Below are 24335 nucleotides of genomic sequence, written 5' to 3'. Positions count from 1 at the left end.
CGTTGTCAATGCAGCACGGTGGGCAGGCAACAGCGCGATCCCTAAACCGGTCGAGCTGTTAAAGGCTAAATGGCTTTAAATCCAGGCCTGCAGCACATACAAATAGAACGTTTTGGACTGAGCCGCAAAGTCCAGCTGGTGGTTTAGAGCAGTTTGTCTTTAAGGTATCCCAAGACTCATTTGTGGTAGTGTTTTGTTGCCTGCGTTCCTTTATTATTTTTGCTTGGGGCGGGGTTGAGCGCGCCTGCGTCCTTCTGCTTAATAAAATACATGCATTTCTAGGCTGCTTTAGAAATTTTAAACAACGGGACCTCCTTACGCTGCAGCCATTTGATCGCTATTAGATTTGTTCGTTGGTTTCAGGCTTCCCTATGTGGAAAGGACAGGGTGGGGTGTGCGCAGCTTAGTTAGAGGATCCACTTTAATTCTTTCCGTATTAAATTCAAAAGAGTCTTTTTCTCACAGTTGGGAATCAAATTTTCGTCGTGTGTGTGTGTGTGTATGTAAATCCCTTCGTTGCGTCTGGCGCTTCCAAACGTCGCCGGTTGCCGGGCCATTAAGGACTTTCAAGTCGATTACCCTGCGCGATTGATCAGTTAATTAGCCAGCCCATCAAAGCGAGTATTATGGTCTCTCAAGGCAGGCGCTGGCTGGCGGGTGCTTCCTGGAGCAAAAACGTGCCTTCTTATAGGGGACCAATCACCCGTTTTGTCCAGAGTTGTGAAGGCGTCTCGCCCGACTTGAGGCCTAACCCAGATGTCCGTGCAACGCTGAAGTAACTTTCGCGAACGGCGAACCTAACTAAAAAACTTAGGCCTACTGAGGATTTTTTTTTTAAGCCAGCCGTGACATAAATTATTATGGAGGTGATGCTGTGCAACTTGGTCTAACCGGAAAGGCAGAAGACGTGAGAAAATTATTTAAACCCAGGAATATTCGCATTTCTTTTTCCGGCGCCCACCCTACACCAGCCGTGGATACAAGATTTTCCGTTTGAGATGATATATAAACCAGGCCTGGAAAACTTGCTGCACTGCTCCCTGTTGCTGGACCCTAACATCCACCCATCATCCCTTGACCGTACTGCCTGATGGGCTTTTGAGTCCATCAACTTCCGGAGGGCTGCCGGTTCCTCACCTCTGCGGTGAATTATAATCTCCTCCCTGAGAACTAGCAGCTTTCTTTGAGGATCCTGGCTCCTCAAGCTCCTGTGGTGTCTGCAAAAAGAGGGAGTTGGCCAGAGATCTCAGGATCCCACCAGAAAGACGGAGTCACGTTCAGCAGAGATCTAAATTGAGATCAAATCCTACAGAATTCAATTTACTTCTGAGAAAGCACGTGTTGTCAGACAGCGCTGCTCCCTTGCCTTGCCTTGCAGCAGAGATTGTCTTTTAGGGGCTACAAACCCTGCCGGGGGCGATCGCACCCTAAAAATATTTATTCACATAAGTAAGTAAACGCAAAGCGGCCTCGCCTCAACTTCGAAGCAAGCTCGCGGACTTTCCGATTTCTCTCGGTGGGGTTTCTAGGAACGCGAAGTCTGGATAAAGGGGCGTCTCGCCAAGACTGCGACTGCCAACTCAGTGTGACTTAGGTGGCTGCAATCTTTTACCTGGAACTGTGACTCAATGGAACTCGCTTCTTGAGTAGAGAGACATGTTTAGAATTGCGCTGTTATCCCAAAGTAAGAGTGCAAAGGATTGCCGCACAATTGGGAAGAAAGGCCACCGAAATCCAGCGGGATATATTTTCCCCAAATATAACGGATTTAGGATTTGTGCTGCTTGATTGATGCTGACCACACCTATGCATGTTTGTTCAGAGAAATAAGTCGCGCCGCGTCCCGTGGAAATCACTCCTAAGTAAATGCGCGCAGGATGAAGAATTGCCAACCGCGATGGTGCCAAAAAACAGAACAGAACAGGGAACATGAGGCCACATTGTATTTTTATATATCTCACCTGTCCCCTAAAGACGTCAAGGAGATTTGAACCGACCCTCCCCTCTTGGTACATCACTCTGGCAACCAAGTTAGGGAAGTTCTCGAAGGACACCAGAGTTCTTACTCGACAGTGTCTAAAGCAAGAAAAATAAAAGAAACACACAACACATATCCCTTCTGTTCAGCCCAGTAGAAACCATAGCGATCTTAAAACTACCGCAAAAGTTACCACAGTATATCCCAGAAGCTATACACTAATAGAATTGCGTTTTAGGGGAGCGATTAGGTTTGAAAACCCACTAGGAACGTAGCAGAGAATATTTCCAGCGGGACGCAGCATAGAGGCCACACACTACTTCCCGTGAGGTGGTGGATACATTGGTTTAATAAATAAATGAATGAATAAATAAATCCATTAATCTGCAAACCAGTTAAACTGCAGTCGTTCGACCTGAACAGTATTTATGAAAGCAGGACCCACAAAACTGTTTCCTTTTATGCAAGTTTGGATTCTTAAAACTTTTCAGTACCATCCAAGCCTTGGGTCGGTTTCAGTGTTGCGCATTCATTCATTATACGCAATGGAAATAAATGCCTGGTTCAATTTCTGTTCAAATGTACAGAAAGACTAGGGAAACTTCTCTATTCTGAGGCGAATCAGAGTGGACAGTAATTTATTCTCTGCTGCCTCCAGTGCTTGTTTTCTCGGTACTGTATAATTATTTAATTCGAGTATTCAAATCGTTTTGTTGCCATTCTTCCGTTTTGGTATTTTGTTGCGTGTGCCTTTGTCTCTTAGATCCAACTCGCAGCCGGAAGGAATACGCTGCTTGTTTTAGAAATAAACAAACCCAACGCCCTTCCCCATCAGCCAATCAGAGTGAAGTAGGACTCCTTTCCTAATTGGCTATGCTCTCCTTTATGTAATGTGAGCCGCGCTCGGATTTATCCAATGAGGCTTCAGTAGAACATTCACAAAATTTCTGCGGTGGTTCTTGGGTGGGCGGACTATAGAACTCAGTCGCTCTTGTTTCTAGTCCTCAAGGCCGCTGCAATAGAGCGAAGTCGAAAACGAAAAGGCTGCGGAAGGTTGTGTCGCTTGCTCTCAAAGGTGGTCCATGGAGACCTTAAGCTGGGGGGGCGGTCTGTCAGAGAGCGCTGCAGTGGAGCTGAGATTTTGCTATTCCTTCCTGCTTCCACTCTATCTTATGAGCAACCCAGTCCTGTGATCCCAATGGAGACAGACAGGTCTAGTAGTCAAAATTCAAAGCCCTCCTTTTGACTATAGAGAAGTATTATTATTTAAATAAACACCTTATAGTTTTCGATATTCGAATCCAAAATGGGATGAGCTGTGTTTAAAGTCTCTCTCTCTCTCTCTCTCTCTCACACACACACACACACACACAAATTGTCATTTTTCTATAACTATGCCTTTCCGTAGTTTAATACTATTTTCTCTAAGGCCTTTAAATCTTCCCCTGAAAATAATTGGCTTCCTTTTATATGGCCAGTAGCGTGGGATCAAGTCGAATTACCTTCTAGGTGGAGAGTGGGGAAGGGAAGGGAGAGACAATCTACTGTAAAATAATTGCCCAATTTGTACCTATTACTTCAACGTCGCGTGGATGCAGCAACCTGGTTAACTTTATTAGCTGAAGATTTCCTGATACATCATCCTCACAGAATTTCAAGTTGGTTTGGTTTTTAAAACAAGAATAACTGATTAAATCTTTAAATGGGAGGAGGAAAGGGGAGGGTCAGCCCTGGCTGGCTCTAGACAGGCCCCGCCAAGATCTCGTTTTAATTAACTTTTCTGGAAATGAGCAGCGTTGGACTCCCGCCCTCCTTTCTGGATGCACCGAAGGACGGAAAGAATAGCACAACTAGTACAGTTGATGGTTATCAAGTAAGCCTCGCCAAGGAGAAATAGAAGAAATTCAATAGGGCAGACAGGGACGCTCCTGTTATCTGTGCCACTTGTTCAAGGAGACCGACGGGTCTACTAAATTATTGGGGCCACGATCTAATGGAGTGAAGCCCCCTTTAATTCCTGGAGTCCATTGGTGACCTGAGAATGATTGACTTTGCCTGAATTCTCCGCTTTTTATAGGTAAAAGGGGAAAGGAACCTTGGACGCTTAAGTATAGACTCTAGTCAAAGGCAACTATGGGGTTGTGGCGCTCATCTCACTTTTAGGCCGAGGGAGCCAGAGTTTGTCCACAGACAGCTTTCCAGGTCATGTGGCCAGCATGACTAAACCGCTTCTGGCACAACAGAACACCGGTCCGTGACAGAAGCCAGAGTGCATGGAAACGCCTTTTACCTTCCTGCTGCAACGGTATCTATTTATCTACTTGCACGGCCTGCTTTCCAACTGCTAGGTTGGCAGGAGCTGGGACAGAGCCACGGGAGATCACCACCTTGCTAGGATCCAAACCGTCAACCTTATGATCGGCAAGCCCAAGAAGCTCAATGATTTAGACCACAGCGCCACCAGCGTCCCTCTTTATAGCCACCACGACGCGATGCCATTGCTCACGAGTTGCTCGACATTTCAATCCTTTGCTGAAAGTCCAAACCCCATTTCAATACGCTTTGTGGGGGCTTCAGTTCAAGGGACCCCCGTTATATCATTATTTCAGTTGTTGGCAAGCTCAGTGCCTTTTGGAACTGAAGAAGGCTGATGTCCTCTCCAGTGTATCAAGCGCGCGCGTGCAGAGGCACAGCACACGCGCATTCATCGAACCGTAGGCCCTATTCTCTGGAGAACAGCGACCCCTTCCTGTCTCTCCACTCTCTTCACACACCAAAAAAACCTAAGCTGAACTTGGAGAGACATAAATAATAGGCGGAGGCTTAGGTTCAATTTCCCCACTGACGGGGTGATCTTGAGCCTCTCTTTGCCAGGGCTTTATTATTAGTATGAGCATTATTTTATCCATACTGGTTTCCCCAGCCACTTTGTGGGGAGAATTCCTCCCTGACCCCACTTTTAGAGCAAGAGGTGGGGGAGCTGTGGCTCCTCCGGAAATTTATGGGACTCCACCTCCCATCGGTTCCGGCCAGCATGCCAAATGGGTCATGACTGATGGGAGTTGTAGTCCAGAAACATTGGGAGGACCAGTAGCTTCCCGGTCGCTGCTAAATACGGCGCATTCGTTCCTCCCGCTTTTTGAGCAGAAATCTAAAATTAAGATTGCGGTAGTTTGCCTGTCACAAGCGGGGACCTCTGGTGGATGAAATCCGCTCCGGAGTCAGTGGAGTCACGTTTTGCAGCCTTCCTCGGCTGAAAAACTTTATTTAAAAAGGCAAGCTTCCCCCGTCTTCGGTCCGATGCGCGCGCGCTTTAGCGAAGACGCAACATCTCCGTGCTTTCGCCTCGAAAGAGATCCCCTGCTGACACGTGCCTTTCTGTAAACCCCACCCGCCGCCCCCCTCTCTCTCCTGCCTCCCACTGAAGTCAGCGGGACATTTGGCCTTGGGCTACTCCTTGCAATGGGGGGGGGGCGGGGGCGAGGCCTGGCTGTCATCACGAGGAAGGAACCGCGAGGGCGTGAGTGAGCCGGAAGAAAAGGAAGCGCTTCCCAAAATCGTGAGCCTGAGTCAAAGTGACAGGAGAAGACAGAAATAGCGACTGCTGGGGGGGGGCTCTTCCCTCCCCCCACCGGCACTTGCACGCACGTCTTCCTCTTAGACTGACGACGCAGTTCTTCGAAGGAAGCTATGGGATCCGTGCAACGGGCTCACCACTGAAGGCAACAGCAGAGATCACTCCACTTGGTTCCAATCAGGCCAGATGGATGGTTGGTAGCTATGCTCAGAGTAGACACTCCAGTCTACTAACCTAACGCCCATTATTTTCAATAGCCCTACTCCTGTTTGGGCAGGAACATACAATGCTACTGTCTATTGCGTGTTGCAGCATCGGTACATCTAACCTCCTCTGTCTTGTCTACACGAACTGGCTGCGGTTTTCTGGGACTTCAGGCAAGGCTCTTTCCCATCCCCTTCATGGAGATGCTGGGAGTTGAACACGTGACCTTCTGCATGGACAGCAGGGGCTCTGCCACTGAGCTACAGGCTTAGGGCCACCCATTCTACACTCACGAGTGGGACTTGCTTCGGATTAAACTTTTCCCAGGAGTGGGGTGACCTGCTCCTCCATCGGATTTCTTTGCAGCTAAAACTTTCGTTATGGCTTAATTTATAATCTCAGAGGAGCTTTCCCCATCCCCCTTTTACAATGCCAGCCTACGCACGTTTACTCAGAAGTAAATCGCACTATGCTGAAAGTGGCTTCATCCTAGGTAGAAGTGTGCATAGATTGGAAGCCTTTATTATTATTATTTTATTTTATTATTTTAAAAAAGTAATAATCATAAATAAAGAAGAATAAAAATGTGCACCCCACCCCCGGAGACCATTCCATTGCAACTATCCAGCCTCCCAAAATTTCAACACCTCTTGCGATGGGTTTGACCCCTTTCTGTTTAAACAGTACAAATTCTACAAACACCGTCCATATCTCTTCAAAATCATTTCTCCTGCATATTCTCCGTTTTACCTTAATGACACATGTTAATTTATCATTAATAGTTATATCCCATACCTCTTTATACCATTGTTCCATTCTGGAAGGAAGACTGGAAGCCTTAAACACTAAGTATAGTTATCTTTATGTCTTAATTTAAAAAAGTAACCAAATTGAGGAGAGAATCCTGTTCGGAAAGTCTGTTTTTTTTTAAGGTTATATAAAAACAAGAGTAGAGGTCGTTCTCCTTTAATTTTGAATTCGTTTGCGTTGAAATCTATCGCAGTCATGTGCGTTGCGAGGGGGGGGACGCATTCATTCACGCCCCCTACCCCTCCTACCCCCTTCCCACGAAGGAAATAATTCTCTTTTGGAGGATGTGAAGCGAGCGCAGCCTTCCAACATATAGATTAGCCTCCGAGGTGGTCCCATTGAAGCCAGGCATAATAGGGCATTTGTTCCCATGGCAACGAAAAGCAAACCCGGAAAGCTGGGGTAGAATCTGACTGGAGCCGGGAAGCCTTGACCGATTAATCAGCAGCCGCCGGGGACCGACTGACGCGCATTCGCCGCGGATTGCAGAGCGCAAGCGCCGGGCTACATTTCCTGAAGGGGAGCCGTCCTTCCCCACATCCTAAACTCTGGTCCTATGTGTCTGTTAGCTTAGAAAAGAGAGAGAGAGAGAGACATTGCACATACTTTTGTAAACCAAGAAAATCTTTAATAAAAATATGTTTTTTAAAAAAAGAACAAAAGAAATGAGTCCAATCTCAGAGGGACTTGCTCCCTGCCAAAGCGTGCGCAGCACTAAGCGCCGCACTCATGTCAGTTTCAGAGTACATTTGATGAGGATTGAGCTCCCCCCCCCCCCGCACACACACACACACACACACACACTCATTTTCCTCCGGTTTGGGGGTCACGGACCTTTCCCCTAAATCGATGTCTCCAGCCACAAGGAAGAAGAAAATCTCAGTGAGGCTGCGCTCCTTTGTTATGCTAAGGCTGCGATCCTAACCGTGTCTGTCCTGAAGGAAGAAGTGCTACGGAATTCATTGGGGCTTTACTCTCGGGTAAGGGTTGCAGCCTAACATGGAAGCAAATCTTTATTCAGAAAAGTAGGTCTTTATAGACGCTGAGAGAATGAGGCGGCCCTTAAACCGTCCGATAGACACCTCCGCAATAACTCTCCTATAGGTTGAATGCTATCGATTTGAACAGCGCTGCTGATCAGCCTTTGAAATCAATGCAACTGGCTTCTAAATAAGAACAACCGTTGCCAGCGGTGTGCCTGAACCTTTCGCAGTTCTGCGTTTCCGGGTTTGGAAAATGAGCAGCGCCACACACTCCTCCACCTTCCAGGAGTAGTAGTTGTTGTCATTATTTATTAAATTTGTATACGCCCTTCACCCCAAGGTCACAGGGCGGTTCAGCACATAAAATTAGGAAACAAGAACACAAAATGCATAACAATAAGTCTAAACAAACCAATCACACACACACACCCTCCCACAAACGCATTTAAAAGGCCATATCAGCCAAAGGTTTGGTTAAAGAGGAGCGTTTTCGCCTGGCGCCTAAAGGTGCATAGTGAAGGCGCCAGGCGAGCCTCCCTGGGGAGAGCATTCCACAAACGGGGAGTCACTGCAGAAAAGGCCGCCTGTTCTCCTGTTGCCACCCTCCCTGCCTCTCGTGGAGGGAGCACACAAAGCAAAGCCTCAGGTGAGGATCACAGGGTCCGAGGTGGTTCATATGGGGTCGGTTTCACTGGTGGTGTTGTACCCTGGATAAGTAAAAGCCAAACTGCAGGCCATACCTTCCAAGGGAGGTCGGGATTCTGTGCATAGTGCGTACAGACCCCTATATGACTGCAGTGGGAATCACTTCCGAAAACTGTGAAGGACACGTACTGCTGTGTGTTCCAGGGCTGACTACAAAACCAGAGAGGCTTAAAAGCAGCAGCGGGGGTGTGCGTTTCCCAGATTTTGCTGTTTTTGATAGGTTACTTTTTTGGTATTCCAAAAAACAAACCCTCTCTTCGTTTGCTTGGCTTCAATGGCCGCCCCATGGCCCCTATCACAGTCTGGGCAGTCCGGACGGTGCCCCTTTCGCCTGAAGTCCACAAAACTTCCACCGCTGGGGAAGAAAAGTTGAGAGGAGGTGGGGGCTTCTTGCCAGGATGCCATTGATTCGTCCTGATCTTTCCCCTCCTGTCTTCCTTTTGGAGGAGTGGAATCTGTCAGATCGATTTAACAAGGATTTGCCATTGCGCTAAATGACGAAAAATTGCGTGCGCCGTCCCGTCCCCCCCACTCTCCCGCACCCCGTCCTTTTTTCTTGCCTGACTGGCTTTTTGCAGCTGATGTCCTTTGAGCGCTCCTTCCTCGGGGCGAGTTGTCTCTCCCCATAAATACTCCCCTTCTCCGACCTCGATAGGGGAGATCCTCTAGAACCAGCCCCACTGCGGGAACGGGCGGTGGGGTCTGGCAAAGCAGGAACCAGTTTTTTTTGGGGGGGGGGGAGGAAGCAGGTGTTGCTGGGTGCTTTGCTGAGTGGGGGTATCAGCAGCACAGAGGGTCTCCTTCGTTCTCCCCTCTCTGCTAACTCTCCTGAGCGGCTCGGTGGTTCTTTTGCTAAGCCAAGATGCTGGGAAGCGAGATCAAGCCTCCTCTGACCTGTCCGCCTTGTAATAACGATGTAGGGTTCTTGCAAAGGAACAACAGCCTGGAAGACAAGAGCCGGCTGGTGAGCGCTCTCAAGGAAAGGCAATCTTCCAAGAACCTGCTGGCCTGCGAGAACAGCGAGAAGGAAACCCGGTTCCGGAGGACCGAGACGGACTTCTCCAACCTCTACGCCCGGGGTAAATAACTTCTCCTTCTCCTTCTCCTTCTCCTTCTCCTTCTCCTTCTCCTTCTCCTTCTCCTTCTCCTTCTCCTTCTCCTTCTCCTTCTCCTTCTCCTTCTCCTTGCTGCTGCTAATTCTTCTTCTTTCCCAGGTAGGGCACATTCCCACTAACAGGGGCTCCTTTCCCAAAAGGAAAGGCGAAGCGTTGAGTTGTCTGATCTTGAGTCATATACCATCGGTCCATCTAGTTCAGTACTACTTGCACTGAACTAGCAGCGGCTCTTCAGAGTTTCAGCCTGAAGATGCTGAGGACTGAACATGGGACTTTCTTAATGGAAAACAGTTCTCAACCTATAGCCCTTCTCCTAAAGATACAAGAACATTGCTTCAGAGAATCATTGGTCCATTGGTAGCTCAGTGATTGCCCTGGCTGTTCTTGATCTCAGAAAGGGGACATTTCCCACCCTACCTGGAGAATGCTGGGCTGGGTGAATTTAAGACCTTCTGCATACAAAGTAGATGCCCCGCCACTGAATTATGGCCCTTCCCTAATATTTTGAGGGGTGGGTGGGAGGGGAGAGATGGTCCATAGAGGGTTAAAGGCTGCAATCCTAACTCCACTTTCCGGGGAGTAAACCCCGTTGATTTCAGTAGGACTTGCTTCTGAGTAGACATGGTTGGGATTGCGCTGATGGGAAATTATGCACAGAGTGAAGAAAGAGAAGTTTCCCCATACCCAACACACACACTTTCTCACACAACTTTAAATGGGAGTCATCCACTGAAGCTGATTGACAGGAGAATCACCAATACAGGCAAAAGGAAGTCTTTATCTATCCCAAGTATATTAATGTATTGGAGTCGCAAGATGTGGTGATGGCCACTGGCTTAACCATCACCACTCAAGAAGTGAGTTGCACTGAATTCAAGGGGGCTTACTCCCAGGTAAGTGGGGTTAGTGTAGCAGCTTTAGATGGGGTTATAATAGTGGGGATTTGAACAAAATTCATGGCTTATCAGCCACCATAGCTACTTGAAGCTTCCGTGTGCAGAGACATTAACAGCAGTTGCTGGGGGACGGTACACAGTGTTTGTGAAGTGTTGCCTTCATGACTTGCTTATATGGGCTTCCAGGGGCACTTGCCTGATCAGGCTTCTGCTGGTAACAGGACACTAGGCTAAACAGGCTCTAATTCTGGTGCAGCAGGGATCTTAGCTAGCAGCCCCCACTAAGCTGAGTCGTGACAGTAGTGCTGTGATGACTCCATAGAAGTGAAAGGAAACACACTCTCTACGAAAGCAGAGGCATTTCTACCTTTTTCAGGCTTTGAGCCATGCATGCAGATTGTGTAGCTCAGGGTTTGAGGAAGCTTAATTCAAATTCAGCACCAAGGAGAGCTCCTACAGAGCAACTTATGTAATATCAAGGGCTGGAGGTGGCCTTTTGAGCCTCTCTACCTCCAATCCACTTCTCCTGTACTCCTATCCCTTTATTGGGGACCCTAGGAACTTATAAAATGGCAAACTCAGCCAGTCATACTGTAGCCTCTGACTGCAGCAGGCAATGTGCTTTCAGTGTTTCAGTGTCCAAGAAGCTGCTTCCCACAATAACTACCATTTAGGTAGGTCAGATGCTGCTGAAAGACCACAATCATGATTCTACATGTACACTGAAAAGGTGTAGACATTAATTATTGAAGACTGTTTCAGATCGCTTGCCACGGGGAGTTAAATTTATGAATTTCAGAAACACACACACACACACACTGCAATCAACGGACCTGAATCCACACAGTGGGAGCCTTCAACTATATCTATATATAAGCAAAGATGCACTAAAGCTAGTTATATTCATGCTTGTGGGTGGTTTCCAAAGATATAAAACATATAGCAAGCTGTTAATGCACCCCAAATGTAAGATAGATGTATTTGAATGAGTGGTTTTTTTGGGGGGGTAGCGGAGATTGAGATAGAAAGAGCTATTAATTTCTAACATTGAGAGGCACAGACCTTCCTGGAAGTAAGCCTTGCCCCCAAACCACCAACACACAAGGGGATAGTTTATAGTTGCCCAGTGATGCAGGAAAGGCACTCTGTACATGCTCGAAGACACTTGCTCTTCAGAGAGACAACTGTGTTAGTTTGTTGTCGCAAAACAAAAAGGAGGCTTGAAGCACCTTGAAGACTATTAGATTTGTGGGCTTCAAGCTCTACCATCAGACACACGGTATCTTTGTTCTGTTCTTGAGTATGGAAGGAAATATTAAAAACAGTGGGGCCAGAGTTCAACAGGAGCAACAGCCTGTGTAACTATTCTGACTAGGTCCCTGTATTTTTAATAGCTTGCTTAGAAGCAGAAATTCAGCAAGTGGCCTCAGCATCCTCCGTCGCCACCTCCCCACCAGATAATATAATATATAATATATAATATAAATCTGACAGACTAAGGATAACACTTCATGCCTATGACCAAGCAGGCTCTGGTTAGTTCATGAACTTTTATCTGTTAGTTTTTAAGATGCCACAAAATGTTGTTTTGCATAGTTCTTCATAGTCCCAAGTCATATAAAGCAGGCAGATTTGTGTGTGTTTTGGTTCACACCACATTTTTTTTTGTTGGCTAAAAAAAAACCCCATTAAATCAGGGTTCACTAACTTTTCTGAGAATTGAGATGGAATCCTTTTCTTCCCTACACTTCTTGGATTTCTCCAGTTAAAGGGCTACCTTCCTGGGCCCTTGAGACAGGTGTGCCAACTGCTTTTCAACTAGGGATCTAGAGCCTTTAACAGTTGTGTGACAGGCAAAAATCCAGCAAGTTACTTTCTCTCTTTCGCAAAACCACTGCCAGTCAGTGCCCACAATACTGTTGTTAGCAGGACCAATGGTCCAACTTAATATAGTGCAGCTTTCTAGCATCCCAGAATTGTAGAATTGGAATATCCACATATCCCCAAAGCATGCATTGAAAGAGTGCAGAAATTCCATCCATTTTCTTGTTTGCCCTCTCTGTGCTCAAGAACAGGGAAACTAAAGAGTTTTAGTGGTCTTAAATTTGCATATTGATATGCTAGTGGTAGCTATTCTGGATTAACCAATGTGTAGCAAAAGATAGTGTGGTGTAGCATTTAAGAGGGTTGATCAGCAACATGTTGCGCTATTTCTTGTAAGTTGTATAGTTTTGCTGATCCAAAAATAAATAAAAACACGACAAAAAGAGTGCTGACCACTGGGGAGACCCAGGTTCAAAATCACACTTGGTTAAAAAGCTTGGGGTGCAACATGGGTCCACTCATTCTGTCTCTCTGTCTAACCTTTCTCACTGGCTACAGGTAGGTAGCCGTGTTGGTCTGCCATAGTAAAAAAAAAAAAAAAAACCTTCCAGTAGCAACTTAGAGAGCAACTAAGTTTGTTCTCGGTATGAGCTTTCGTGTGCATGCACACTTCTTCAGATACCAGGTATTCTTCAGGTATCTGAAGAAGTGTGCATGCACACGAAAGCTCATACCAAGAACAAACTTAGTTGGTCTCTAAGGTGCTACTGGAAGGATTTTTTTTATTTTTCATTTTGCTTTGACTTTCTCACTGGGTTATTGTGAAGATAGTGCAGATGACTGGTTAAGAGTCTGTGTACTTCCTTGAGCTCCCTGAAGGAAAACCAGGATACAGTGGTACCTCGGGTTACATACGCTTCAGGTTACATACTCCGCTAACCCAGAAATAACGCTTCAGGTTAAGAACTTTGCTTCAGGATAAGAACAGAAATCGTGCTCTGGCGGCGCAGCGGCTGCGGGAGGTCCCATTAGCTAAAGTAGTGCTTCAGGTTAAGAACAGTTTCAGGTTAAGAACAGAGCTCCAGAACGAATTAAGTACGTAACCAGAGGTACCACTGTATGATTGTACTCAGTCAATAAGCATGCACTTAGGAGTAGCTCGGCAAAAGAGGACGACGTGTGTGGGAGGATATCAAACACCCTCTTGTTGGCCTCCCTAACAGGGCTGTTTTTATTTTATTTTATTGGTCCCTTCCTCAGATTTGCTGCCAGCCAAGAATGGTGAGGAGCAGACGGTGCAGTTTCTCCTGGAGGTGGTGGACATTCTCCTAACGTATGTGAGGAAGACCTTCGACAGATCCACCAAAGTCCTGGACTTCCATCACCCACACCAGCTCCTGGAGGGCATGGAAGGCTTCAATCTTGAGCTCTCTGACAACCCAGAGTCACTCGAGCAGATCCTGGTGGACTGCAGGGACACACTGAAATATGGAGTCAGGACAGGTGAGAGAATGTCTTGGGGCTTTGCCCAAAACAGAGGGGTGTGTGGGCAAGGGCTTCTGCCAGGCCAGAATCTGAAGGCACACAAGTTGTGGCACCCTGGCTGAAACCAAGCACATCTGAGAGACCACCAGGGAGCCAAATATATACCACCTTCAGTTCCATCATGGAATAAATGCCAACTATAAATGTCAAAAAAGAAAAGAAAAAGACTTTTCGTATCCCACATACTTCCAAAAAGGAAAGAAAAAGAGTCTTATGCTCTCATACTGAGTGAATTTAATTTTGATGCCTTTCTTCCTGGTTTCCATGAGGCCTATTCCCAAGAAAGATGTTAAAGATCAGGGTGCAAGTTAGCTGGAGAGAGGTGCTCTGGACCAAACAGTTGTTTCTGAACACATGTGGACTTTGATAAACATGCAATGGCTGTGATCAGGGTCACCCCAAGACATTTTGGTCCCTGGGGGTAAACCACAAGGGAGAAATAAAGATCTACATGGGGAACAAGGGTGGGAGGAGATCAGCAGTGCCTCCTATTCTCCCAAAAGCCACAGTGGAGGTGGTATTGGGCAGAGGGCTGCCAAGGAGGCAGCAGATCCAACTGCCAATGAGTATACTGGGGCAGTGGGCAGTGCATTCCTTGGAGGCTGGATCTGCTGCCACTGTAGATCTTGCCACCCGAGGCGGTCACATCGCCTTGCCTCATAGGTTGGCTGGGCTTGGTTGTGATCCTAGCTGGCACACTTTCCTGAGAGCGGTTCCTTCTGAACTCAGAGGGACTGGCTTCTGACAGGAGCACTACAGAGAGGAGGAGGAGGAGGAGGAGGAGGAGGAGGAGGAGGAGGAGGAGGAGGAGGGTATAAGCCCCGCCCCTTATATTTCTGACTACGTTATTTTCCAGGAATGTCTATGTATCTGGGCATATTATGAAGCATATCAAAAGCAGCAGTGGCAAATGCTTTTTAAAATGCACTGTCCGCCCCCCCCCCCCCGCAGCTTAACTTGAATATATGCAAGAAGCAGGCTTTCGAATTTGTCTGTGAATTTGGCCCCCAACCCCACCGCCCTACCTGTCAGACTAAGGAAAACTGCCCATCATGGCAATGCAGCTTCCCTATAGGATCAGACTGCAAACCTGTGCTTTCCTGTGCATGGGGCCTGAATCATCTCTCTCTCTCTCTCTCTCTCTCTCTCTCTCTCTCTCTCTCTCACACACACACACACACACACACACACACAGAGCCCTCCCCTTCGAAGTGACTCTTGCCTTGTTGCCTACAGTAGGCAGACTGTTGGCAGTTCCGTTTGTCACTCAAATGGGCATTTCTGTAGCGTTGGGGTGTAGACAGCGCAGACAAGCACATTTGAAAAGTCGTAATCCCTTTCACTTGATGAAATGCAAGTGGCGTGTATCTCGGGGGAACGATATCATTAGGTAAATGAGGGCATAAATGACACTGAATTTGCAGTTTTTCTTCTTTATGTTCCCAAGACATTTAATGCCAAAAAGCAAAGAAAGGAAAGGGGGGATAATTTGGTTTCTTGGGATCGTTAATACCTGGCCGCCCTTCTGATAACTCATTGGGGCAAGGGGAGTCTCCAGTTTTCAGGTCTTTCCCCATAAAGGTATCAAATGTAATCTTCCCCCATTCATTTGTGAGTATGAGTTTTTCTCAGGCCAACTTATATGTAAATTTTCAAGAAGGGTTGTGTGAGTGTGCCTGAAAGGGTTTTAATCTCACAGGGGAGCTGTCCAGCAGAGTCAGCAAAGTTTCACAAGCAGGTTCTGGTGTTGAATCGCAGGCGAACTGTCCAGGACACCAGTGTGAAGCAGTTACACCAGCAGCTCCCAGGAAGCAGCTGAGGGTTTGTGTAGTGAGTCAGGCTAGCCCCACGCTTCTTGGTGAAGCCTTGATCTTAATCATACTTAAGGTGATGCATCCAGAAGAGGGATGTGCCGTTAGATATGAGCTACCATTTGGACTCATTGTCATTTTTGTTTCTGATGTCCCAATGATAAGCACAAAAAAGCTAGAGCTGGGGGAGTGAGTCCAGTTGGGGTGCATTATGAAGGAACTCTGGCTGGAGTGTAATCTCAGGGGCTCCCTTGGGTTGCCCTGACCCCTTTACAGCCTGGCACAGGTAGAAGAAGAGTTTGGATTTGATATCCCGCTTTATCACTACCCGAAGGAGTCTCAAAGCGGCTAACATTCTCCTTTCCCTTCCTCCCCCACAACAAACACTCTTTGAGGTGAGTGGGGCTGAGAGACTTCAAAGAAGTGTGACTAGCCCAAGGTCACCCAGCAGCTGCATGTGGAGGAGTAGAGACGCGAACCTGGTTCACCAGATTACGAGTCCACCACTATTAACCACTACACCACACTGGCTCTCCAGTAGAGGCTTGCAGTCAGTCTGGGCATCAACTTTTAATTTATTTTTAAAAGCCAGTTGTTCAAAGTTCTTCCTTGGGAATCTTGTTCAGGAAAGAATGGGGCAAAATGATGTTTCTTTGCCCTGAACAGGGGCAATAGCCACCATACTCTGCTCCAGTATTTATTACTTTTTTCATTTATAACCGGCTTTCTTCCATCATGGAACCCACGGTGGTATATATGTGGTTCTTGGGAGGTCTATTCAAGTAATAACCAGACCCAGACCGGGTCTGGTGAGATGGCAGTAGTCTTCATGTGCCTTGTCCTGGATATTATGACATATGGGGACACAGTGCAATGACAGCAGAGCACACCAGAATCCCTAGGCTGAAATCAGCCACTGTCAACATATATGATGCTACTCAGCAATGAAACAGAACATCACATGAGGCAGCTCAGCCACCTGTCATTTTGAAGGATATACTAGCTCCCATTGAATCAAATATTTGATAGTTGAATGCTAAAATGGGTAGTGCAGCATATCACGGTGGACCTATCTACTGCCTTACATAGGATGCTGCTATGGCTAGATTGGCATTTTACAATCTCCATGCTGTTACTCCTTTAAGACCTGGGTATTTGCAGCTGGGCAGTTACCAGATGTAATATAGCTTCATGCTGCATTCTGTATAAATACACATAAATCCCAGAAAGATGGTTATCCGAACGTTACTTGACTAAGGTACATTCGTGAAAGAGCATCCCACAGTCTCCCTCCATGGATTGTCCCCATTGCAGATGGAAAGTATTTCCTAATATTTAAGTTAAAATCAATACTTCCATAATTTAAAATCATTAGTTATTGTCTTTTCTGCCATGGGAGAGATCAAGGAGAGATCACGGACCTTTGAAAACAATACTACGTGGTCCATTGCTTTCACCAACACATGTTTACTCAGAATTAATCCACACTGTATTCAATGGGGCTTAACTCCTAGGGGAGAGTATGTAAAGCTGCAGCCTTTACAATTATTTAATGCAGGGATAGCTAACTTGTGTGGCCTTTCATATGCTGTTGAGCAACAGGCAGGGATTATGGGAGTTGTAGTCCAAGAACATAGGGAGGGCCACATCTTCAAATGGAAAAGTTGTTTTGTCACAAATACTGAAATGAGTTTTCCGTCACACACAACAGTTCTGTACGGCAAGGTTCCTAGAATACTTTAACTCACAGCAAGCACTTGTACCTGTAGGACAGGTTAGTTGTGACTGACTGAATCCAGTTGGCTGCAGTGGAAGTGATGTACAGTGCTATTTTTCTAGTAAAAGAGGCGCCAGAACCTTGTTCTCTTATAATGGCAATGGCACACATCTGGAACTTAGTTTCGGTAAGTTCTGGCTGAAAAATGTCCTGGTTATGTGTGACTAACTTTAGTTGGATTGGGACCTCGTGCTTTGCTTTCATAACAGGTTGTTGAAAAGACAACTGTTGTGTTTCTATAAGTGCCATGTCAGACATGCCTGCCATCCTCAGTTCAAAGGTCATATTTAAAGTCAGGTGACCCAGGCAATCATATTTGTGGGGAGGCAAGTACTGGGTTCAGGACATGCCTGATGCTAGTTTTCTACTTTCATATTTTCTTTTTTTGCCATCATGGTGCAACACCATTTGGATTTTCAACCTTGGGCATCAAATCATCTTGCTCTGCCTCCAGAAGTGGATTTCCTTGGAGTAGACTTTATGTCATGCTAGTTGAATCCAATTGTTCTTTTTTTTGTTTGTTTTAATCACAGTATGAAGGATTTAATTTTGCAATACTTACAGAATGAACAGGTTTGGGTTAATTCTTGCTAGTAGGGAGGGATGAGGTGGCCGCTGAATACCTGTTTTCACTGAAGTAATGAAAAATAGTTCAGTGATTAGATTTAGATTTTTTTCTAGGGCCTTTTGAGTGTGTGCATCAAACCTTAATGTGAGTCCTAATATGATCTGACAGTGTTCTTCTCTGCTACTGGGCACCAGGCAGCTTTATGAACTTGTGTCAGAACAAGTCATTAGGTTGTCAGCATGGTTTTGCATGAAATACGTTTTCTGAATTACCTTCTGTCTCTCACTCTCAAAACCGATACTTTTTTTAAAAAAACTAATTTTCTTTCTGAAGGTCACTTGAATAAAGCTCGTTGGTTGAAAATAGGAAACAAAAGATACTCCTTAAATTGTGGGTCAGGATCACGGGCCTCTTTGCTTCCATGGTCTGGCTATAACAAAGGGGTTGGCAGTCTTTTAATCAGCTGCTAAATAAATATGCAATCAGCCACTCCGAGTGGAAGGTCTCAAAATTATGTTTTCCTAATAGGACACTAGAGGGAAGGGATGCTATAACAGGTGTCTGCTATATATTTGAATCCGCTAGTAATAACAGAAGATATACAATAATTAAAATATTTATAGAACTGCAGTCAAAATATAAAACGGGGCATCCCAGAGTTGCTTCTACCTCTTTGTGATTCGTTGCCTGTAGGGCTACAAATGCAACCCTGTGCATGTCTACTTGGAAGTAAGTTTCATTGAATATAATGGTGCTTACTCCAAGATTAGTGGGTATGGGATTTCAGTCTTAAAGAAGAGCAGAGATAAAGAAATAATTACTATACAATAGTTCCATTTGTGTTTCACAAGCTGGTCTCCGACCATAATAATAAATTATTATTATTATTATTATTATTATTATTATTACTACTACTACTATACAATAAGCAACCTGATCCACAGATCCACCCCTATTTATTTAGACTTAATTTTAATGCATATAAATCAAATGATGATGCATTCTAGATTAACACACTTCTCTGAAAAGGAGTAGATGAATGCATGGAGTTAACTATTGCATTTCCCATTTCCCACCTACCTAAATTATAAACATGTTTCCTTATTTTAAATAGTAGTAACACACAGTAGCATTTCTAGTTTGAAGGCATAACTATATGCAACACATTTTGCAAAATCATTTTGGGGGGGGGGCTACTGATAAAAGAATATGAAACCTCAGAGAACCAGAAGCAATGCAAATGCATAGATAATATGCATGTTTCCTTTAGATGGTGTCGTTTGTTTTTCTAGGTCACCCTCGCTTTTTCAACCAGCTTTCTACAGGGCTTGATATCATTGGCTTGGCTGGAGAGTGGCTGACGTCTACTGCTAATACAAACATGTAAGTACCTTAGGACTTTTCTCTCTGCTGTATGGTGAGAAGGCAAAGTCCTTTAGATGTTGGACTACAGTTTCCATCATCCCTGACCATGTTCTGTGGGCTGGGGCCGATGGGAATTGAAGTCCAGCAAATCTAGAGGGCAAAACACTTAGCTATCCTTGGGTTAGAGCATCACTGCAGTGTGCTAAAAACATAGACAGGTGAATTGGTTAGACTGTCTCTGTTTTGTTTTCTCCTCTTGGGTTTGGACTCTGTTCTAGCAAGACAAGGATATTTAAGGGTGTGTGTATGGGTATGTAGATAAATAAATTAGGGTTTTAGCATCTGTGATACAGTGGCACCTAGACCATATCAAGAAAATTAAGGGACTTGTGGGGTCATGCTGTTCTATGACATGGGTGTAGCCAAGATTTTTGTTAGGGGAGCAGGACTTTTGGGGGGGGCAGAACCGACATAATTGGTCAGTTAGTTAAGTATTTCTATTGTTTTATTTGATCTAGGGGAGACATCTGCGCCGCTGCCCCCCGCCGCTACACCCATTTATGGTGTGGATAAATCTATGGGAGGTTGGCAGGTGGAGGGATGGAAACAGGCAGCAGAGTTAAATATCCACAATAAATAGTTCTAGAAATTCATTGGGTGCATCATCTATTTATCTTCGCAACAAATGGATAGGAGGTTGAAACTGCTTGCTGTGCACACATTAGGAAAGTGTAAGCATTCCAGCTGCTGTTGCTAACCCCCATCTTGGGAGATAATCAGGGAAATGCTGATCCATCTTCTCCACTTTTAGAAATTTCTCCTGGTTCCTTTGATAGGTTCATTTCACATATTCTGAATGAGAAATTAAACTAATACAGAACCTAGGCATATTAACATTTTTCTGAACCTGGCTCAAGGTTTACTACTACTACTACTACTACTACTACTAATAATAATAATTTTTTATTTATACCCCGCCCTTCCCCGCCAAACCGGGCTCAGGGCGGCTAACACCAATAAAATCACAACAAAAACATAAAACAATTCATTAAAATACAGATTAAAATACCATTTAAAATTAAATCTAAACTGCAGCCTCATTTTTAAGTAGCCCACCAATCACACCAAAAGAACGAAACATCAGGGTTAAACTGAAACCAACCCAAAGGCTGTGGTCTAAACCACTGAGCCTCTTGGGCTTGCCGATTGGAAAGCCGGTGGTTCGAATCCACGCGACGGGGTGAGCTCCCATTCAGGGCTGGCACATCCATTTAGGCGAACTAGGCAATTGCCTAGGGTGCCAAAATGGAGGGGGCGCTGGCCAGGCTTGGGCGGGACGGGCGAGCAGCAGCTTATGCCAGACTGTTCCACCAAGTCGGGGCCAGTACTGAGAAGGCCCTGGCCCTAGTTGAAGCCAACCTAGCATCCTTGTGGCTTGGGACCTCCAACAAATTATTATTTGAGGACCTTAAGGTCCTACCCGGGACATACCAGGAGAGGCGGTCCCTTAGGTATGTCTGTCTTTGAAGTTGTCCTGAGTATATTCAATGTCATTGGGGTGGTGGTTAAGATTTCTTCTTCTTCTTTGGAATTCCCATGTTCGAAGTCTTGGAATTAGAAGGCGTGCTGGCTACAAACCTGAAGCTAGTTGTTTGTTTGTTTATTTGTTTGAAATATAGCCAGAATATCTGGAGGAGTCACACTTTCATATTTTCTCTATTAAAAGGAGGACTAAAGTTGAATTACAATCAAAACCTTCCACTGGAATTGATGTTTTTTTTAAAAAAAAAAATGTGCTTAGAAGGTGAGGAGAGACCAGAACTAGATTTTAAGGTTATGTTTGAATCACCTGTAGGAAGCAGTTGGTAAGATGCTCTCCACAGATGCAGAATGGATTAAGAACCAGAAAGTCAGCGGAATTATTAGTCTTTCAGTAGCAGAGGAGGAAATTGCAGCTGTAGCTAGCATTAGATCCCATCATTTTATGAAATGCAATTATCTTTATTGATACGGAGGTTGCGGGGATGGGGGGGGAGTTAAAATGAAGTTCAAGGTGATTGTTGGTATCAGTCCCCGAGACCAAAATGTCTACTCTTTCCTTCACTACTGAAAGGGATGGAAAGTGGGTGTGAGACATGCCTGGAGGCAGTTTGAAATTGTGTATTGATTTGCATGGGCTTTAGAAAGTGTGACATGAGAGGACTCCAAATGCTCATCGGGGATCAAAAGGCAGGTTTCTATTTCATAAGCAGCTGAAAAATCTCACCAGATGGAAAAGCAAGCTCATTGTGGGCAAAATGACAACGCATGAAGGAGCTTTTCCTGCAGATGGAAAAGCGAACTTTCTGCCACTTTGCACCATCCGCTGATAATGCTCTGTTGATTTCAATGGGAGAGTTAAACATCTGTCACTCCTCGCTTGTTTGTTATATACTGCCCAATAACAAATAATCTCTCGGCAATTTACAAGTAAAAAAACAAAAAATCAACATGCATAATAAACATGAACTCCAACAACACAACTAAACCAGCCACAAAATAAAACCAGGGTAAAATCAGCAGCAGAAAATGGCATCTATACAATGGCTCTACAAAGCACTGGAATGTTTTCAATGGAAAAACCTAGTGTAAAGATGACCATAAAGACATTTCCAGGCAAACCTCTCCAATTAAGGGCTTTCCACAACCAGAGAGCCACCACAGAGAAGGCCCTCTCTCTCATAGTCACCTGCAACCCCTCATTTGGTGGAGGCATCCAGAGAACAGCCACAGAAGATGATCTTGAGGTCCAGAGAGGTGCATGTCCTTCAAGCAATCTTGCCTCAGGCCAGTTTTGGCTTTAAAGGCTTATGCTAGCACTTTGAAGTAGGCCTGGAAATGGACTGGAAGCCACTACAGACCTCAAACTACTGGTCTAATACTTTGGTGTACTCTCACATGCAGTCCATTGCAATGATCCAAACTAGAGAATGCCAAAACAGTAAAGGTAAAGGTAAAGGGTCCCCCGACTGTTAGGTCTAGTCGCGGACGACTCTGGGGTTGCGCTCACCTCGCTCCATAGGCCAAGTAAGCTGGCGTTTGTCCACAGACAGCTTCCGGGTCATGTGGCCAGCATGACTAAGCCGCTTCTGGCGAACCAGAGTAGTGCACGAAATTGCCGTTTACCTTCCCACCAGAGTGGTACCTATTTATCTACTTGCACTTTGACATGGTTTCGAACTGCTAGGTTGGCAGGAGCTGGGACTGAGCAAAAGGAGCTCACCCTGTTGCGGGGATTCAAACCGCCAACCTTCTGATCGGCAAGCCCTAGGCTCTGTGGTTTAACCCACAGCGCCACCCGCAGAACGATAACAAGGCTATTTTTGTCCAGAGTGGGTCCCTACTAATTTATCTGCCTAACCTGATGAGAAGTGCTCCAAGCCACAGAGGGAACCTATGCCTCTAGGAAGAGCTGGATCAAATATAGGGCTGTCATATGTCCAGATTTTCCCGGACATTACCAGGATTTCAAAGACAGAATCAACACCCAGGGGAATTTCCGAAAGGCAGCACTTTGTCCTGGATCAATTGAAAAATCATGTGGTGGTGGTGTTTTGGTGTTTTTATAAAAAGAAGCTCAACAACTTTGGGGGTGTCCTGGTTTTTACTTTTAGAAACATGGTGTGAGGGACCCTTATTCCCGATCCCTCGCTTTCGACGCTTCCCCAAACTGTGTCTCTCCCTAGGTTTCACTGACGACTAAAATGAATCCTAAAGTGTTCATATGGGAGATGTCTCTGGGGTACCTCAGTGCTCCACGTTTGAAAACCTCTTGCCACCTATGGGATCTCCCTCCCCGGGTTCCCAACTACTGCAGTTTGCCTTCCCTTTTGGCAACTGCGTGGCACCTTTGGCTTCACTGCCCAGCCCTCTGTATGACAGGAGAATAAGCAAACCGTTTCCTCTTCCACAGGAAAATTTGTTCTCTCCCCTTAGTCACACCTCTTAAGGCACTGATGCGCTGCCAGAGTCAACGAACGTTGAAACACAATTAACTTTATTGAGGTAACTTAAACAACATGGATGTCGGGGGTTAATACTGTTACAAATCTTCTTTTCATGTAAGTCAGCTTTGTTACAACATAGCAAGGGTAAAGACCTTTCCTTCCCTTCCCAAAGCCTAACCTCTCACGAGCTCTCTCCAACCCTCTCACCCTCTAACCCTGACCAACTGCCTAACTGCCATTTCCCCCTTTTAAAAGGGCGAAAAGCCCCGCCTCCTGCGAGTGAGCTGCCAGTCACATAGAGTGGGTGTTAACTCATAATACGCTGGGCTCCTGACCATACCCAGACTAAGGGCTGATCCGTTACACATGGCAACCGTAAAAGGAGTCTGTAACCGGGTTCGATTCTCCGCTCCTCCACATGCAGCAGCTGGGTGACCTTGGGCTAGTCACACTTCTTTGAAGTCTCTCAGCCCCCCTCACCTCACAGAGTGTTTGTTGTGGGGGAGGAAGGGAAAGGAGAAGGTTAGCCGCTTCAGTATAAGTTGTTTGTGACTGCCCTGGTGTGTTGTGTTTAGGGGTATGAAAACTTCCATGGTTTTTGGTTCAAAGAACTCAAGGTGCCCCATATACAAACACTCACCAACAGAAATTGCTTGAATCTGAAGTTTTATAGCAGCTGGCATAAGCTGAAAAAAAATACCCATGAATAGCTTTTTATTTTCCTGATTTTATTAAATCAAAGCAAGTATTGAAATGGGGATCTGAATGGATCGTTTTGTTTTATTTTTGCAGCTGTTGATCATTGTCCTCATCATCATAACAGAGGCATTTTGGGAAGTCACTGTAGTGTGTAGTTTGAAGATCAGGAGATACTCAGATATTCATTGCAGATATTCATACTCTAATCCAAAATGCACTGAAGCCAATGGAAGAACTCCCACTGCCTTCAGCAGACCTTGGTATAGACTCCCAAATTAATGACTCAAGCTGTATAGCTGTCTTTTTCTGGGCCCCAGCTGGCTGATGAATGCACATGCAGCCTATAAATGTACCATCCCTGGAAAATTTCACATCTTGGATGTTGTACAGGTGAAGATTGCTTGACTTATTTTGATCAGAATCCACAAACTATGTAGGATAGCATACCTAGCACATCAACTACCTAAGGTAGTTTATGGATTGCCATCTTCC

At 45.5% G+C, this 24335-nt stretch overlaps 1 protein-coding gene across 2 annotated transcripts in view; it reads left to right on the top strand.

Annotated features, from left to right (window-relative positions):
- GAD1 (glutamate decarboxylase 1) overlaps nucleotides 1–24335 on the top strand; it is a 56319-nt gene that overhangs the window by 9399 nt on the left and 22585 nt on the right. The window contains exons 3-5 of one of the 2 annotated variants that reach the window (XM_033168263.1): nucleotides 9178–9336; nucleotides 13353–13595; nucleotides 19086–19176. In XM_033168263.1, the coding sequence (XP_033024154.1) occupies nucleotides 9178–9336; nucleotides 13353–13595; nucleotides 19086–19176 (493 nt within the window). Of the gene's footprint in view, nucleotides 1–9177; nucleotides 9337–13352; nucleotides 13596–19085; nucleotides 19181–24335 lie in introns of those variants that run through there. The other variant, XM_033168272.1, reaches the window with a different exon arrangement.

The sequence above is a fragment of the Lacerta agilis genome, chromosome 1 (assembly GCF_009819535.1).
Source record: "Lacerta agilis isolate rLacAgi1 chromosome 1, rLacAgi1.pri, whole genome shotgun sequence".
In the NCBI taxonomy this organism is placed as follows: domain Eukaryota; kingdom Metazoa; phylum Chordata; class Lepidosauria; order Squamata; family Lacertidae; genus Lacerta; species Lacerta agilis.
This window is presented reverse-complemented; position numbering and strand designations above follow the sequence as displayed.